We start from the raw sequence: 19605 nt of genomic DNA, 5'->3' as shown, positions 1-19605 counted from the left end.
TCATGTACGTATACATGATACTAATAAAAGAGAAACATTAGGACAGGGGACAAAAGGCACAGTGGTGCACTTATGCACGCCCCTTCCTGACCTCTTAGGAATCGGGAGAGGTCAGCAGTGGACAGTCTCAGGGTAAATACAGGAAATGGTATAAGGGCAGACTAGATGGACCATGAGGTCTTTTTCTGCCGTCAATCTTCTATATTTCTATGTAAAGTTTTTTTGGGGGGGGTGGGTGGGTTAGGTGATGATACTACAGAGTCTGGCAGTGACTTCCATGCATCAACTACTCGGTTACTAAAGTCGTATTTCCTGGAGTTGAGTTTAGAGCGGTTTACTTTAGGTTTGTATCCGTTGTGTGCTCGTGGGTTGTTGTGGTTGAAGCTGAAGTAGTCGTTGACGGGAAGGACGTTGTAGTAGATGACTTTATGGGCTATGCTTAGGTCGTGTTTAAGGCGACATAGTAGTTCTAAGCTTTCTAAGCCCAGGATTGTAAGTCTAGTTGCGTAGGGGATTCCGTTGCGAGTGGAGGAGTGGAGGGCTCTTCTCGTAAAATATCTCTGGGCATTTTCTATTCTAGTCCAACCCCTGCTCCGATAAGAAACCCTGGTGGTCCAATCTCTTTTTAAAAACTTCATGTCTTTGCAGCCTTCCCAACTGCTGGAGGCAGAAGTTTTATTTATTTTTTCTCTCTGAACGGATTCACAGCCCCGAGGAGTGTGCAAACAGTCCTTATAAGGCATGCTTTGCTCTTTTTTAATTTTTTTTTGCACGAACACCTGCACTGGGGCCCAATTTTATTTTTTTCCCTTCCCCTTAAATGAAAACCCGAAAACCCACCCCTTGGCTCTCCTTCCCTGGCTTCCCACTGGCTGGGCCCGGTTGTTAAAAAGGGGAGGCGAGGAGGGGCAAATTAAGTCATCGGATGAGTAAGATATAAAGTTTTTCTTTGGGAGCTCAGTCCCAGTAGAGAACTCCGCGGGGCCTCGTGAAACCAGGACAAAAACCTTGATTCCGGCTTGCCGGTGAAGAAGTGATGCTGAATCCAGTTTAAAGGAAAGACACATTTTTTTCTTCTCTGCTTTGACGGGGAGAGTCCCGAATGCTAGGCAGCTTTGGCATAGATCCCTGAATTTTTGGATCCCCAAATATTATCCTTCGCTGAGATCTGAGCCGGATCGTGCTGAACAAACACGCCAGGTGAGCCACCATTTCTCTCTCTCTCTTTCTCATTGTCTTTCTCTCTCATTTTCTCTCATTCTCTGTCTCGATTTTTTTCTCTCTCTCTTATTCTCTCATTCTCTCTCATTCTCTCTCTCTCTGATTCTTTCTCTCATTTTCTCTCTCTGATTCTCTCCCTCTTTCTCATTCTCTCTCTCTCTCTCGCTCTTTCACTCTCCTATTCTCTCTTTCTTTCTCTTTCTCTCTCACTCATTACTCATTCTCTTTCTCTCTCTTTCTTTCCTTCTTTCGCTCTCATTCTCTCTCCCCTCTCGCTCTCATTCTCTCTCTCTCTCTTATTCTTTCTCTCTCCTGTCTCTCATTCACTCTCTCATTCTCTTTTTCTCATTCTCTCATTCTTTCTTTCATTCTCTCATTCTCTCTCCCTCTCTCTCATTCTCTCTCTGTTTCCCTCTCTCTCATTCTCTTTCTCATTCTCTCTTATTCTGTCATTCTCTTTCTCATTCTCTCATTCTCTCCTCTCATTCTCTCTCCCTCTCTCTCATTCTCTCTCTGTTTCCCTCTCTCTTATTCTCTCATTCTCTTTCTCATTCTCTCCTCTCATTCTCTCTCTTATTCTCTCATTCTCTTTTTCATTCTCTCTCTTATTCTCATTCTCTTTCCCATTCTCTCATTCTCTTTCTTACTCTCATTCACTCATTCTCTCTCTCTCTTATTCTCTTTCTCACTCTCATTCACTCTCATTCTCTCTCCCATTCTCTCATTTCTCTCTCTTATTCACCCTCTCTCTTATTCTCTCATTCTCTTTCTCATTCTCTCTCTTATTCTCTCATTCTCTTTCTCATTCTCTCATTCTCTCTCTTCTCATTCTCTTTCTCATTCTCTCTTATTCTCTCATTCTCTTTCTCACTCTCATTCATTCTCTCTTTCACTCTCTCTCTTATTCTCTTTCTCACTCTCATTTACTCTCATTCTCTCTCATTCTCTCATTTCTCTCTCTCTTATTCACTCTCTCTTTCTCTCTCTCTCTCTGCTGTGGGTTAATTCGCTTGCTTTTCCTGAAGAATTGGGCAGCCTGCAAGAATTATTCCATGGGGTGAATGTTCCCCCCAGACAATGGGGGAAAGCATTTTTCATTACAGGGGGGGTCCTTGACTTAGGACTGAGACCAGGTAGGGGGGGCGGGGGGGCCCAAGAATATCCCTTGCTGGGCAAGGAGATTGTTTAGTGAGTCACGTCTGATTTTATTTTATTTATTTATTTATTTTGCAGACATTTCAAGACCTAACCAGCTAACATCAGCAGTGCTAGGAGGGAGAGGGTTTGTGGGAAGGAGGAGGAGGGAGAAGAAGAAGACTGTGGGGTCCTTGGGACTTCTCTGAGCTTGGTAGTTTTCTTGGAGACGTTTCTTGACCCAAGTAGGTGACATCATCAGGGCTAGAAGAGAAAGGCTTCGGAGAAGGGCGGCATACAAATCTAATAAATAAAGGGGGGGAGGAGGAGGAATTGTCCTTGGTGCTGTCTCAGCTTGGTTGTTAAGCAAATCACCGCAATTCTTAAGTGAATTGTGCAGTTGTTAACCGATATTATTGGCCAGCTGGGTAGGCCGCAAATGGTGGGATGCCGCCATTTTGTAAACAAATCTGGTTGCCTAGCGTCTGATTTTTTTGATCACCTGACCATGATGCAGAGATACTACAATGATCCTAAAGGCAAAGACTGGTTGAAACTTGCAAGCCACATTAATCATGGCTGTTGCAACGTCGTGAAACAAAACCTATGGTTGCCAATTGTTTTCCGGACACAATTCAAAGTGGTGGTGATGACCTATAAAGCCCTACATGGCACCAGACCAGACTACTTACGGGAACGCCTTCTGCCGCATAAATCCCAGTGGCCGATTAGGTCCCACAGAGTTGGTCTTCTCCAGGTCCCGTCAACTAGACAATGTCGTCTGGTGGGGCCTAGGGGAAGAGCCTTCTTTGTGGTGGCCCCAGGCCTCTGGAACCAGCTCCTTCCGGAGATTCGGACTGCCCACACCCTCCCCGCCTTTCACAGGGGACCTATCTATGTCGCCAGGCGTGGGGCAACTAACATATGCCCCCCCCTTCTGACCATTAAAAGTTATGTGTGGGTATGATTGTAATATTGAGTGTTGATTGTGTGTATAAGATAATAATAATGATGATAATAATAATAATAATAATAATAATAATAATAATTTATTAGATTTGTATGCTGCCCCTCTCTGAAGACTCAGGGCGGCTCACAACAATAATAAAGACAATATAACAGTGAAACAAATCTAATATTAAAAGAAAAAGATATATAAAACCCCAGCAATTAAAACTATACAACACATACATACCAAACATAAAATATAAAAGCCTGGGGGAGATGTCTCAGTTCCCCCATGCCTGGCGATACAGGTCGGTCTTGAGTAATTTGCGAAAGACAAGGAGGGTGGGGGCCGTTCTAATCTCCAGGGGGAGTTGATTCCAGAGGGCCGGGGCTGCCACAGAGAAGGCTCTTCTCCTGGGGCCCGCCAAACGACATTGTTTGGTCGACGGGACCCGGAGAAGGCCAACTCTGGGACCTTATCGGCTGCTGGGATTCGTGTGGTAGAAGGCGGTTCCGGAGGTATTCTGGTCCAATGCCATGTAGGGCTTTAAAGGTCATTACCAACACTTTGAATTGTGACTGGAAACTGATCGGCAGCCAATTCAGGCCACGGAGTGTTATAGAAACGTGGGCGAATCTGGGAAGCCCCACTATAGCTCTCGGGGCCGCATTCTGGGTTTTAGCTATAGTTTTAATTATTAGATTTGTATTTATATTGTGTTATTGTTGTCGTGAGCCGCCCTAAGTCTCCGGGGAGGAGCAGTATCCAAGTCTAATTAATAATAATAATATTAATAATATTAATAATAATAATAATAATAATAATAATAATAATAATAGTTGTTGTTGTTGTTATTGTAAGGCCTGAACTGTGTCTTTTTCCTCACGGATGTCCCTCTCGTCTTCTCCACAGGAACCATGCAAGCTTGGATGCTCTTAGCCATCATGGCTTGTGGCCTCCTGACACTCTGCCCCCGGGGGTCCCCGACCAGCATGGGCCACCCGCTGCCCGAATCCCTCCAAGGCCCACACACCCCGGACCCATCGGTCAGCCGCACCCCACTCTCCGGGCCGGAGAAAGGTTCTCCCGCCGTCTCCGACGACTACGACGACTACGACGAAAATTATTACGACACCACCGAGTCCCCCAATTCCGTCACCCCGGGGCCACCAACCCCCTTTTGCGCCTATGACCGCTGCAAGCATCTCCAGGTGCCTTGCGCGGAATTGAGCCGGCTGAGCAAATGTTTGTGTCCCGGAGTCACCGGCCCGGATGTTACCCCGGACCCTCCTCGTTTACGAGCGGTTCACGTTAGCGAAACCCGAGCGAGCTTGCACTGGTGCGCCCCCTCGTCCACGGTTCACACTTACCACCTAAAGTACGGCATCCTTGGCGAGCATTACATCTCAGGCCCGGCGCTAAACAGCACCGTCCGCGTCGTGGTGCTGTCCGATCTTGTCCCCGGCACCGAATATCTCCTCTGCGTCATGGCGGGCAACCGAGCTGGGTTCAGCCCGACGGACGACGGTGTTCGAGAACACGGACCCTGCCGGCGGGTCCGAACCCCAGCGCACCAGATGACGTATGTCTACATAGCGGTGGGGTTGGCCTGTGTGGTGATCCTGGGAGTTGTCTCTGTCCTGCTGTGGCGTTTCTACTTACGGAAACCCAAACCCGTCCAGCACGGATCCTTGGATAATATCCTGGAGGGGGAGCTGAGTTCAGGGCACGCCGGCACCGCCAACAGCTCATTCCGGACGGAAGAGCAACTGTGATGGGGGCTTCCTAGCGCCCGTTTCTATCAGTGGACAATCCACCGAGTATCTTTTGACTGAGGGGACACTGAGGTACGATGACTGGAGAGGCTGCGCAAGTGATGGAAGACAGAGGGGCTCCGATGACGGGCGGTTGGACTGAAATCCTGCCCGACAACGGTTTTCAAAGTGAATTGATCCTCTTTACGGACCGCAGGTAGTCCTCGACTTAAGACCGTTTGTTAAGCGACCGTTCAAAGTTAGAACGGCGCTGGGAAACGTTGAAAACGACCATAAACAGCATCCCCAGGGTTACCTGGCCAAAATTCGGACTCTTGGCAGCCAGTGTGTAATTATGAAGGTCCGTGATGTCCGAGGGCCAAGCGATCCACATTTGCGATCCCGCCAGCCGCTTTCCGACAAGCAAAACCAAGGGTTGTGGGGGGGAAGCTGGATTTGCGTAAGGGCCGTGGGATTCGCTTAGCAACGGTGGCACAAAAAAAACCCTTGTAAAATTGGGATGTCCTATAGCTGCCCTGCTTAGCAATGAAAATTCGGGTGCCAATTGTCGTCGTAAATTGAGGCCTACTTGTGTTTTCTCTCTCTCTCTCCCTTCGTTCTTTCTTTCCCCTTCCTTCCTTTTGCCATTTCTTCCTTCCCCTCTCCTCCCTCTCCCCCTTTCATCCTTTCTTTCCCCTTCCTTCCTTCCTTCCTTCCTCCCTTCCTCCCTCCCTCCTCCCTTCCTTCCAAAATAATCCCCATACCTCCTTCTTTCCTTCCCCTCCCCTCCCTTCCCTCCCTCCCTTTCTTCCTTTCTTTCCCCTTTCTCCTTCCTTTCTTCCTTTTCCCCTTTCTTCCTTCCTTCTTTCCTTCCCCTCCCCTCCCTCCATTCCTCCCTTCCTTCCTTCCTCTCGTCCCCGTCCTTCCTTCTTCCTTCCTTCCTTTCTTTATCTTCCTTCCTTCCTTCTTCCTTCTTTCCTTACCCTCTCCTTCCTCCCTCTCTCCATCCCTTCCTTCCTACCTTTTCCCCTTCCTTCTCCTCCCTCCTCCCTTTCCTTCTTTCCTTCCTTCAATCCTTCCTTCCTGGATACCTTTTCCCCTTCCTTCCTTCCTTTCCCTCCCCTCTCTCCCTCCCTTTCTCAATTCCTTTTCCCTTCCTTCCTTCCTTCTTACCTGCCTTCCCCCGATGGCTGCTAGTTCTTGGAATGCAGAGGAATCTTCCAATCCAGATGTTGTGAATTAAGTTTATTTATGTATTTATTAGCTCGCTCTACTATCTCTCTCTCTCTCTGTCGATCTCTTTTAATAATGGCAAGGTACAGCTATCCCCCCCTCCCCCGCATCCCTTCGCCCCCTTGTGGGTTGACAACAGCATCAGATGAGAAGATCACACCTGAGACAATGGAATTGGGGAAGGGATCGAGGGTGAGTGGGGGGTGGGGGAGGGCTACTTCCTCTCTGTTGCAGAGATTGAAGAAATATAGCTGGTTTTTGTAGCCGGCTAAGCCTCTTCAGATCTACACTAGCTCCTTCTTGGCCTCACGATCCTTTCCGATGGTTAGATTAAATGATTCCGCAATCCAGTGGAGAATGCCTTCCCAGGTCTGGAATCAAGGATTGCAGGTGATTTTTTCCTTCCCGCAAAGTTTAGCTTTGTTTCCAAAATATTCTCCAAATCCCAAATGAATCTGTTTTGCACGCAAAGTTGCGATCGCCGTTCATTAACACAGCTCGAAGAAGAAACTGCTCTACGACTTAAAATTGTTTCAAGAATTGTGATTTCATTCCTTTCAACTGCAAATTGCAACTCCTGACATCCTGCAGTGCCAGATGGGAAATTATAATTTAATTGTAATTGAATATCCAGAAGGTTGCACATTTTCAATCCCTATCCAACTTCCTTATACCAAGGAAACTTTATTATTATTATTATTATTATTTTCTACCAACTTGGCATTTAGAAATGGCCAAATTCTATCCTTCTGGTCTCCAAATAGGAGCAAAACTCCAGTTTGAAACATCTGGAGAATTGCCGCTGACCAGTCTGGGTTGCACATTTCAGTGGTCTCATCTCGGTACGAAGCGGGCTGCTCCCTTTCTTGCTTTTATTTAATAATCCTTTTATTTATTTTGCACAGTGAGAACTAGGTTCTTATTTTACCAATAGGAGAAAAGCCATAGCTTCCTACGCAGTTTTGGAAAATTCCTCTCTAGTATGGACACTCCTGGAAACATTTATGGCTTGACTTGTCCTTGACTGGCTTAATAATTTAGTTGTAAGAGTTTGTGTGTTTGTCTGTTTGTGTGCGGAAGGGCTTGGGCTCACACAATGCTAATTCTCTCGGTTTGGCCTAACAGGGAACAATCTGAGCCAACGTACGAATTTCAGAATCATTCTGTCAACGGATGTTTACTTTTTGATCGCTGGGAAGAATAAAATTGTGTTTTAATCTGATATCTCGGTTTTCTTCTTTTGCCTTTCCCCCCCTCCTGCAAAACCTCAGAAGAACAGTGAAGAAAAATGATAGTTGTGGTGTGTTTTTTTTAATTCGGGGAGAATAAAATTTGACTTTAAAACTCATCTCTTGGTTTCTTCTGTTGCTGTTTTTGTTTCCCCCAGGAAAAAAAAAACAGAGGGGAAAAAATAGAAGTTCCCCCCTTCTGACCCTTTCCCATCCACGTTCCAGAGTTCTTAATTTGGCCAGCTGTGCTAAAAAAATCCACAAAGAAAAAATCAATATTTTCCAGATGGCAGAAGGAATGGCAAACAGCTGGTGATGCCCACCAGTCGGGTTGGGACAATTTGTATCCACATTCCTTGGGGTCTGAGTCGGTCTTAAATGCCTCCCTAACCTCTAAACCAGATGTGGAACATATTTCCCCCCAGTTTCACTTCCCACCCCCTTCCCACTCATCCCTTAACTTTTCCATGTCTTTTATTTTTCAGCTTTAAAAACATCGATCCTTGCGGATGTGCAAAATGACTTTGGAAAGATAACCCTCGCAAAGGGAATTGGATGGTAATTTTTAAATATATATATTTACCAGAAAAGGTTAATAATTACTTTTAAAGCTGGAGGGGGGGGACTTAGGTTCACTGAGAATAAATACACCCAGAGGCGGAATATCTTAATTTTACATTCTTTAGGAGTGGGAATGTCTTTAACATCCTTTTCCAGCCTATGTTGTGCTGAATTTTTAAATTGCAAGGGATAGCTTGGATGGAGAGATAGAGAGATTAGAGAGAGAAGAGAGAGAAGATAGATAGATAGATAGATAGATAGATAGATAGATAGATAGAGATGGATGGATAGACAGAGATAGATGTAGATAGATGTAGATATAGCTATAGATAGATAGATGATAGATATAAATGGATACATAGATATAGATGTAGATAGATAGATAGATAGATAGATAGATAGATAGATAGATAGATAGATAGATAGATAGATAGAAGGTAGATAGATATAGATGGATAGACAGAGCGATAGATGTAGATAGATAGATGTAGATATAGCTATAGATAGATGTTAGATATAAGTGGATAGACGTAGATATAGTAGATAAATAGATGATAGATAGATAGATAGATAGATAGATAGGATAGATAGATAGATAGATAGATAGATAGATATAGTTGGATAGACAGAGATAGATGTAGATAGATAGATGTAGATATAGCTATAGATAGATGTTAGATATAAATGGATAGACGTAGATATAGATATAGATAAATAGATGATAGATAGATAGATAGATAGATAGATAGATAGATATAGTTGGATAGACAGAGATAGATGTAGATAGATAGATGTAGATATAGCTATAGATAGATGTTAGATATAAATGGATAGACGTAGATATAGATGTAGATAAATAGATGATAAATAGGTAGATAGATAGATAGATAGATAGATAGATAGATATAGATGGATATAGATGGATAGACAGAGATAGATGTAGATAGATAGATGTAGATATAGCTATAGATAGATGTTAGATATAAATGGATAGACGTAGATATAGATGTAGATAAATAGATGATAAATAGATAGATAGATAGATAGATAGATAGATAGATAGATAGATAGATATAGATGGATATAGATGGATAGACAGAGATAGATGTAGATAGATAGATGTAGATATAGCTATAGATGATAGATCTAAATGGCTACATAGATATTGATGTAGATAGGTAGATAGGTAGGTAGGTAGATAGATAGATAGAAAGTAAATAGATATAGATGGATAGACAGAGCGATAGATATAGATAGATAGATGTAGATATAGCTATAGATAGATGTTAGATATAAATGGATAGACATAGATATAGATGTAGATAAATAGATGATAGATAGATAGATAGATAGATAGATAGATAGATAGATAGATAGATAGATATGGCTAGACAGACATAAGAGTAGGTGTAGATATATAAATAAAGATTTTGATGGAGAAAGAGATTCATAGATAAATAAGTGGGTTTTCTGCAAGTGCTTTCCACTCCAACTCAGCTCCCTGGTGAAATTGTGGTTTGTATTTGTGTGTGGTCATTTTCACAGGCAGGAGGGGAAGAAAACAAAACGCTGAAAAACGGCCCATCGCCAGCCCTTGTAACGTCAAACGTTCATTAACTGAACAGGTTGTAAGTCGAGGAACCCCCTGTCCAAGACATTGCCATTATTATTATTATTATTATTATTATTATTATTATTATTATTATTATCATCATCATCATCATCATCATCATTTATTAGATTTGTATGCCGACTCTCTCCGGGGACTTGGAGTGGCTCACAGCAAGGAAATTAATTCCATTTGCTGCCCTAAACAGCAATAAAAACCCTCCCTTGCGAAATGAAGGCCAGACGAGGCGCACAAAGGGATGATGACCCCTCACCTGGCCTCGCTTTCATCCCCAGCCTTTGACCACTGCACGTCTGCGTTCAGGGGGTTTAATTTCATCCCCGCTTGATTCATGCTCTCCCGTCAGGCCTTCCGTTTTAGGTAAGATGAGCTGGAAGGAAGGGCCCAGCCTCCTGCATTGCTGGCATTTTTGTGGTTGTGCTTTTTGGTAAACAGTCAGCAGACGGGCCACGGGTGGGATGAGGTTTACAAGGACTGAATCCGGCCCTTGTTCGCTGGGTTTCGTCGCCGTACGCCGTCAAAGCTCGGGGCTGGGCTGAAGCGAGCTGCCGTGTTAATCCTCTTTCTTAAACACATGTGGCAATTATATGTGTGGATTATATATATATATATATATATGACGGTCTTGGCATATTTGGGTTTCTTCCCGAGTAGGATTCAGAAACTTCTGGCGATGTTTCGACGAGGTCCCACTCGTCATCTTCAGGCTGGTGCTTCTGTCCTTGTTCTAGGGAGAAGCTTTTATTTATTTCCGAGCTTTTATTTCTTTCCTAATAGGTTTGCATGCATTATTTGCTTATTACATTGATTCCTATGGGGAAAATTGCTTCTACTATCTACCTACCTACCTATCTATATCTATCTATCTCTATCTGTCTGTCTGTCTGTCTATCTATCTATCTGTCTGTCTATCTATCTATCTATCTATCTATCTCTATCTATCTATCTATCTATCTCTATCTATCTATCTATCTCTATCTATCTATCTATCTATCTATCTATCTCTATCTATCTATCTATCTATCTCTATCTATCTATCTCTATCTATCTATCTATCTCTATCTATCTATCTATCTATCTATCTCTATCTATCTATCTATCTATCTATCTATCTATATCTATCTACCTACCTACCTACCTACCTATCTGTCTCTCTGTCTCTTTGTCTATCTGTCTATCTGTCTGTCTATCATCTATCCATCCATCCATCCATCCATCCATCCATCCATCCATCCATCCATCCATCTATCTATCTATCTATCTATCTATCTATCTATCATTTTGACTGTAATAGTGTTAAAAAAGGTAATAGAAAGGGAAAGAAGGAGGAGAGAAGGAGAGGAAGGGAAGAGAAGAGAAAGGGGAGGAGAGAGAAAAGGAGGGAAGGGAGGGATAGAAAAGAAAAAAGAAGGGAAAGGGAAAAGGAATGGAAGGGGGGAGAGGAAATAAAAAAGAATGGAAAGGAAAAGGGGAGGAGAGGAGAGGAAAGGAGAGGAAAGGAAAGAAGAAATAATGGAACAGGAAAGGAAATCAAAGGGAGGAAAGGAGAGGAGAGGAAAGAAAAAGAATGGAAAGGAAAAGGAGAGGAGAAGAGAGGAGAGGAAAGGAAAAAGAATGGAAATGTCCTAAGCTACACTAGAGGGCGTCAATGAGAGCCTAGTACCTCTTTTGCTCTCACCGACGCCCCCTAGTGTAGCCTAGGACATTACAGAAAAGAAAGGGAAGGGAGGGGAAGAGAAGGAGAGAAAAGAAAGAAGAATGGAAAAGGTGACCGACTGGTAGGGGAAGAGAGGAGAGGAGAGGAAAGGAAAGGAGGAAGAGAGAGGAGGTAATAAGGAGAGAGGAGGAGAAAGAGAAGATAAGAACCAACAATAACAGAGCCTCAAATGCACACCAGCCCCCCAAATTGCTTCTTTAAACATTCATTTAATTCTCCAGGGTCTCAGATTTTAAAATAACAATGGGTTTTAAAGGCTCCAGGTAGCCTTGGGGGTGTGTGTGTGTCAACTGGCTCTAATCTGTTTTTCCTGAAGGTCCCCTCCTGGATTTACTGGGGGGGGGGCTTGTTGAGATGTTAAGGGGGTTGTTGAGATAACTGGAAAAGTTTGGAATAAAATCACCGGAACGTGGATGGGAAAAAATTGTGAGAATTCCACGCCGGGTTGGTACAGGAAGAAAATTATTCTTATTAGTTATATTTCCACGTTTCTAAACCCCCCCATCTTCCTCTGCTGTTTTTCTGTTGGTTTAATGATTATTCCACCGAGTTATGTCTTACTAGGGGAAAAAACAAGTTTGATGGGGGTGAAATTGTACGAACAGAGAAATTTGTGTGTTCGGAGCGGGACATTTGAGTCGCGTCCAAATCTCCTGTCTGTTTATGTTTTTCGCTAATGTCTTTCCTTCTCTCCTTCGGACTGCCAAGCGATCGCTCATTTATTTTTATTATTATTATTTTTAAACCCTGTCGGATTGTGTAATTTCCTTCTCCCTTGCTTAACTCCAACTTGACGACAGGAGGCAATTATGGAGTCATGCTTAGGAATCCAGGAGGGGTGAGAATTTTGAAGACGTAAACAGCCTTGAAAAGAACAGGATTAAACACGTGGGGATCTTGTGATCCTGCCTGTGGATCCTTCCTCGTTTGATTGCTTAAAAAAAACATAAGAGTTTGGAAGGAATCTTGCAGGCAGAGGTGGGTTCCTAACCACTTGTAACCGGTTCTTTAGAACCAGTAGCAGGCTCCTACCCTGTTTTCCCGAAAATAAGACAGCGTCTCACCATCTGAGGTGAGCTGGGGGAAAGATCAGAAGCCACGTGAGAAAATATTATTTGACTGGAAGAGTAGTAGATGCTTGGAACAAACCTCCAGCAGACGTGGTTGGTCAATCCACAGGGACTGAATCGAAACATGCCTGGGATAAACATAGATCCATCCTCAGATAAAATACAGCAGTGATTTTCAACCTTTTTTGAGCCGCGGCACATTTTTTACATTTACAAAACCATGGGGCACATTGAGGGAGGGGGGCGGCTAAAAAAAGTTTGGACAAAAAAGTATCTCTCTCTTCCTCCCTTTTGCTCTATTTCTCCCTCCCTCTTTCTCTCCCTTCCTCTTTTTTTCTCTCTCTCCATCCCTCTTTCTTTCTTCCTTCTTTCCTCTTTTTTGCTCTCTTTCTCTCTCCCTCCCTACCTCCCTCTATGTCTTTCTCTCTCCCACCTTCCCTCCCTCCCTCTCTTCCTCTCTCTCTTTCTTGCTCTCTTGCTCTCTCTCTCTTGCTCTCTTGCTTGCTTTCTCTCTCATTCTCTTTCTTTTTCTCTCTCTTTCTCTTTCTCTCTCTTTCTTTCTCTCTCTTTCTCTCTCTCTTGTTTTCTCTCTCTCTCTCTTGCTTGCTTGCTTGCTTTCTCTCCCTCTTACTCTTTCTTTCTCTCTCTCTTGTTTTCTTTCTCTCTCTGAGCTTCGCGGCACACCTGACCATATCTCACGTCACACTAGTGTGCCACGGCACACTGGTTGAAAAACACTGAAATACAGGAAATGGTATAAGGGCAGACTAGATGGACCAGGAGGTCTTTTTCTGCCGTCAACCTTCTATGTTTCTATGCTCTGGTCCTTCTTTTCATTAAACTAGACAGAAACCCAAGTTTGTCGTACATTTTAGCCTCCAGTCCCCTATCTATCTATCTATCTATCTATCTATCTATCTATCTATCTATCTATCTATCTATCATCTATCTATCCATTCATTTATTCATTTATTTATTTATTCATTCATTAATTCATTCATTCATCCAATACACAAATACATAGGAAGAAAATAGACATGAAGTAATATATATAAGGGTTGCTCTTCTCTGCACTTTTTTCCCTAGAATCTCAACATCTTTTAAAAAAATATAATATGGTGACCAAAACTTGACAGGACCGTCTGTATGTCATTCGTGGCTCCAACCAGCCTTCTCCATCATCTTTCGCTGGGAATTCTGATTTTATCCTTGCCGTATTTTCCTCCCCTCCAGCAGTGGGGAACAAACCAGATAAGATACAATCACAGTCCAGATCAGGAGCTTGCAAGACGCTGACCTTGTAGGATATTGTCAAGAAAGAGTCAAATCTGGTGCAAAGGTTTCGTTGCGTGTAGAATCAAAACAGACTTCCCTGCTCCAGCAATTATATATTTCTAGGGAAAAGGTTGGAAAACGGCCCAAATTGAACAAAAACATTTGTGGGGAAAGATTATTTTGCCCTCCGCCCCCAAAAACATATAAGGGTAGTCCTCAAGTTATAGCCCCAATGGAGCCCCAAAATTTTCTGTTGTAAAGTGAGGCATTTGTTAAGTGAGTTTTGCCCTGGTTTGCGACCGTTGTTAAATGAATCAGTTTGGTGGTTAAGTCAATAACACAGTTTCCTTTCCTATCCTATCCTATACTTCTTTCCTCTTCTTCCTTTCCTTCTTTCCTTCTTTCTTTCCTTTCCTTATCTTTCCTCACAGAATTTTTTTTATTTTTCTCACCAATCACAATACAATGTAAAGTACCAACACCATCAAATTGTTTAAATACATCAATAATTCATTTTTTAAAATTATGGTATACAAATCCAATGCTACCTCCTTTACTTTGGACATCTGGATAATAAATAGCTGCTCAGATTTCTTATGTTGTATTAGAAACATAGAAACATAGAAGACTGACGGCAGAAAAAGACCTCATGGTCCATCTAGTCTGCCCTTATACTATTTCCTGTATTTTATCTTAGGATGGATCTATGTTTATCCCAGGCATGTTTAAATTCATTTACTGTGGATTGACCAACCACGTCTGCTGGAAGTTTGTTCCAAGGATCTACTACTCTTTCAGTAAAATAATATTTTCTCATGTTGCTTTTGATCTTTCCCCCAACTAACTTCAGATTGTGTCCCCTTGTTCTTGTGTTCACTTTCCTATTAATATGCTATTCGCTAATACATCTTTTAAGCGGATCCAAATTTTAAATGCCTCAAGTTAATTAGGCTGTAGTACAGTATTCCAAATTTCTCCACATCTCTTCAATTTCAATTTTCATATATGTTTATTAACCTTTTTTTATTAGTAAAGGCCCATTAAAAAGGAATTTAAAAAAAAAAGGAATTAAAAAAAAATAAAGATAAAAACACTTTCCAATATACAAATCAAGGGGAAAAAGACCAATTAAAATCTCAATAATTCACCAAATTAGCCATATTGTAAAACCTAATTAGTAATAATTCCTTTATCTTTCCTTTCCTCTTCTCTCCTTTCTTTTCCTCTTCTTCCTTTCCTCTCCTTCCGTTCCTTCTTCTCTTTCCTTTCCCCTTCTTTTCTTTTCCTCTTCTTCCTTTCCTTATTTCTTCTTCTTCCTTTCCTTCTCTTCTCTTTGCTTTCCTTCTTTCCTTTTCTACTTTTTTCTTTTCATTTCTTATCTTTCCTTTCCTCTCCTTTCCTCTTCTTCCTTTCCTTTCCTCTCTTTCCTTTCCTTCTTTCTTCTTCTTCTTCCATTCCTATTTCCTTTCCCCTTCTTTTCTTTTCCTCTTCTTCCTTTCCTTTCCTCTCTTTCCTTTCCTTCTTTCTTCTTCTTCCATTCCTTCTATTTCCTTTCCTTTCCCCTTCTTTTCTTTTCCCCTTCTTCCTTTCCTTTCCTTATTTCTTCTTCCTTTTCTTCCTTCCTTTTCTATTTTTTTTCTTTTCATTCCTTATCTTTCCTTTCCGCTTCTCCTCTCTCCTCTCCTCTCCTTTTCTCTTCTTCCTTTCCTTTCTTTTCCTTCTCTCCTTCCTTTCCTTTCTCTTTCCTTTCCTTCTCTTCCCTTCCTTCCCTCCCTTCCCTTTCCTTTCTTTCTGGGCTGTATTACTTGCACTCGGCCATATCTGGCCTGGGGGGACACACAATATTTCCCCATAGGCCACCAAAATTCTCTCATGGACCCCCAGTGGTCCAGGGACCAACAGCTTGGTGACCTGTGTGCCCTAGTGGGCCTCCCCCTTGGTGACCAACCCCCTAACATGGAGATTTCCCCGTGGGATGGTTTAGAAGATCCATACAACATCAAAACAAGCATTTGTGTGTCTGAAGTCAGAACTTTGGAGCCGTTGCTTAGGAACGCATCAGTTCTTCTGAGGTTCAACATCCGTGAGGTTCTCTTTGACCCCCCCACAACTCCTTTGACCTGCTCCCCCTCCACAAAACCTTCTCCTTGTGGGGTTTCCACTGGTCCTCTCACCCCTTGTCCTTCCGGGGAGCCCCCAGCTGTGTGAGGGTCGGCCATGTCCACCACCACCCCTTTGCTGGAAGTGAAGATCCTCTTTTGGTGAGAGACGAGAAGAAGACCTCTGGTTCAAGGGGATGGAGGAGAGGGGTGTCTTGCGTTCCTGATCCCCCCCCCCAAAAAAACACCCATCTTGTCCTCTTCTAGGAGAGACAAGTCCTCCCCTTCCATTAGGACATTTAGGCAGAAATTAAGAGCCAAAGGTCGACAAAGCATGGGAGATATTTATTGATTGATTGATTGATTTTGTCCAATACACAATGAGGGTTTTAGTGGGTATACACATAGTAAAATACACGATGAAGGTTATAGAGGAGATACTCATAGTAAAATATATCTAAGAAATAATAGAAAAGAAGGTATAGGAATAGAACATATCAATGAAAGAATAGAAGAAGAGATATAGGAATAGAAGAAAGGTATAGGAGATATAGGAGAGCAATAGGTCAGAGGACGGAAGGCACTCTAGTGCACTTGTACTCGCCCCTTACTGACCTCTTAGGAATCTGGAGAGGTCAATCGTGGATAATCCAAGGGTAAAGTGTTGGGGGTTTGGGGATGACACTACGGAGTCCGGTAATGAGTTCCACACTTCCTGACTGTTCCCGTAGGAGCCCATCACTCCATCCATCCATCCATCCATCATCTCACAAACTGATCTTCCATCTCCCTCCTTCTTTTCTCCTCCTTTACAGAGGTTCCTGAGGATCGAGGGTTCGGGTAAGTACGCCCCTCTCTGTAGCACCCCCTCCTGCCTCTTGGCCCTTCCACCCCTTCTCCCCCCTCCTCTCGCCCCCCCCCTAAAATCTCCCAAAACGCTTCTCTTCCCTCGGGGTGCCTAATAACCCCTCCAAGACTTCACCCCTTTCGGTTCTTCTTAACATTACACAAATTAATAATCCTTTTTTAACCTAAACCTGTAAGAACTCCTCTAGATAAGAACTCCTCTAGATAAGAACTCCTCTAGATAAGAACTCCTCTAGATAAGAACTCCTCTAGATAAGAACTCCTCTAGATAAGAACTCCTCTAGATAAGAACTCCTCTAGATAAGAACTCCTCTAGATAAGAACTCCTCTAGATAAGAACTCCTCTAGATAAGAACTCCTCTAGATAAGAACTCCTCTGGATAAGAACTCCTCTGGATAAGAACTCCTCTGGATAAGAACTCCTCTAGATAAGAACTCCTCTGGATAAGAACTCCTCTGGATAAGAACTCCTCTGGATAAGAACTCCTCTGGATAAGAACTCCTCTAGATAAGAACTCCTCTACTTAAGAACTCCTCTAGATAAGAACTCCTCTGGATAAGAACTCCTCTAGATAAGAACTCCTCTAGATAAGAACTCCTCTAGATAAGAACTCCTCTAGATAAGAACTCCTCTGGATAAGAACTCCTCTGGATAAGAACTCCTCTAGATAAGAACTCCTCTAGATAAGAACTCCTCTAGATAAGAACTCCTCTAGATAAGAACTCCTCTAGATAAGAACTCCTCTAGATAAGAACTCCTCTAGATAAGAACCGGGCGTTCAAGATTTTTTGGCTTCTTCTTCTTAAGAACCATTTTCTACTTAAGAACCGGAGCCCGGAAAAATTTCCCAGGAAATTTGAGAGCGGCACGAAGGCCCGGCCAGTTTCCTGCCGTTCCCTCTTTAATCCGGCCATCTCGGGCTTTTCTGGGCTGACAGAGGAGCCTTTTGGTGGCGCTTAAGGAGGCTTTGGCAGTCCAGAGCAAACAAAGCATTTTCCTTTCTCTGGGCACTTGGACAGGGAATAAACCTCTGCCAGCGCCAGAGAAAAGAAACGCTGCCTTTGCTCTGGGCAGCCAAGAAGTCATCACAGCGAAGGAAAGGCCCCAACTACAAAGCGAGCGAGTGAAAGGAGAGGGGAACCCTTCAGCATGGGAAGGAAGAGGAAGCAGGTAGCAGCAGCAGCAGCCAGTGTATGGGAGGCGCGTACTCCTCCTCGCTGCCTCTTTTTTTTTAAGCCTTAAAGTTTTGGATTATTTTGATTCCCTCTCACCTCACCTTCTTCCTTCGGCAGCGACTGTCCTCCTCCTCTTCCTCCTCCTCCTCCTCTTTTTCCTCCTCCTCCTCCCACCCAAATTCCAAGCTTTTATTTATTTCCTAATGGGTCTGCACGCATTATTTGCTTTTACACTGATTCCTATGGGAAACATTGCTTCTACTTAAGAACGTTTCTATTTAAGAACCTGGTCACGGAATGAATAAATTTCTTAAGTAGAGGGACCACTGTATTGGTAGCATACAAAGATATAACACTGTTTATACACATGATATCGGAACTAATAAGGTACTAATTGGTGCAAAATAATGGCCGGCATGTTTTGCATAATAATAATAATAATAATAATAATAATAATAATAATAATAATAATAATAATAATAATAATGCCTGTTGCTGCTGCTGATAATTAAAACCAGCACTAATTGCTTAAGACGTGAATTGTTAACTCTCCACCTGCCTTAGACCAAACCGTAGACTGTGATTCCCCCACACATTATAATTCTCTACAGTGATACCTCGTCTTACAAACGCCTCGTCATACAAACTTTTCGAGATACAAACCCGGTGTTTAAGATTTTTTTGCCTCTTCTTACAAACTATTTTCACCTTACAAACCCACCGCAGCCGCTGGGGTGCCCGGTCTCCGGACTTCCATTGCCAGTGAAGCACCCGTTTTTTGCGCTGCTGGGATTCCCCTGAGGCTCCCCTCCATGGGAAACCCCACCTCTGGACTTCCATGTTTTTGTGATGCTGCAGGGGAATCCCAGCAGGAGAATCCCAGCAGCGCAAAAATGGGCGCTTCGCTGGCAACGGAATTTCGGAGGTGGGGTTTCCCAGCAAGGGGAGCCTCAGTGAAATTGTAGCATCGCAAAAACACAGAAGTCCAGAGGTGGGGTTTCCCATGGAGGGGAGCCTCAGGGGAATCCCAGCAGCGCAAAAACGGGCACTTCGGCTGGCAAAAGGGGTGAATTTTGGGCTTGCACGCATTAATCGCTTTTCCATTGGTTCCTATGGGAGACATTGTTTCGTCTTACAAACTTTTCACCTTAAGAACCTTGTCCCAGAACCAATTAAGTTTGTATGATAAGGTATCACTGTATTTCTAAATGTGGGTGTTTTTCTCAGTTCACGCAGATTCAGCAAGTCCTGGAGAAGAAGTTCCCGAACAAACTGGACATTGTGAGTGAGTTGTGGTGGAGCTAATCCAGGAAGGGGGGTGGTGGAGGGGGAAGGACTCGGTGTAAATCCGTCTGTGGTATTTTTAACAAGCCCCAAAGCACTTCCTTCCGATCCCAAATCCTGACTTGAAAAACTCCGAAGTTCAACTTCGACTCGCTTGTTTCTTGCTTTCAGAGTTGGGAGTACAAAATGTTAGCAAAGCACTCCGAAGCCCATTGAGGAAGCTGTCAGAAACGAATCATTACAGTCAAATATCGGTAGCCTTTCCAAATCAGAATTGGAATACAGAATTCCCTCGCTTTTTGCGGGGGATGCGTTCCGAGACCGCCCGCGAAAGTTGAATTTCCGCGAAGTAGAGATGCGGAAGTAAATACACTATTTTTGGCTATGAACAGTATCCCTAGCCTTC

The 19605-nt window shown here is 43.2% G+C and overlaps 1 protein-coding gene across 1 annotated transcript; it reads left to right on the top strand.

Annotated features, from left to right (window-relative positions):
* Window positions 1–923: 923 nt before the first annotated feature.
* LRRN4CL (LRRN4 C-terminal like) lies at window positions 924–7513 on the top strand. The gene is made up of 2 exons (XM_070766746.1): window positions 924–1200; window positions 4217–7513. The coding sequence occupies exon 2, from the start codon at window positions 4222–4224 to the stop codon at window positions 5077–5079; it is 858 nt and encodes a 285-aa protein (XP_070622847.1). The 5' UTR covers window positions 924–1200; window positions 4217–4221; the 3' UTR covers window positions 5080–7513.
* The last annotated feature ends 12092 nt before the right edge of the window (window positions 7514–19605 follow it).

This window comes from Erythrolamprus reginae, chromosome 13 (genome assembly GCF_031021105.1).
Source record: "Erythrolamprus reginae isolate rEryReg1 chromosome 13, rEryReg1.hap1, whole genome shotgun sequence".
NCBI lineage: Eukaryota > Metazoa > Chordata > Lepidosauria > Squamata > Dipsadidae > Erythrolamprus > Erythrolamprus reginae.
Note: the sequence above shows the minus strand (reverse complement) of the source record. Positions and strands in the feature narration are given on the sequence as shown.

Coding starts and splice junctions, on each gene's coding strand:
- LRRN4CL (XM_070766746.1), top strand. CDS start 4,222: ATGCAAGCTTGGATGCTCTTAGCCATCATGGCTTGTGGCCTCCTGACA.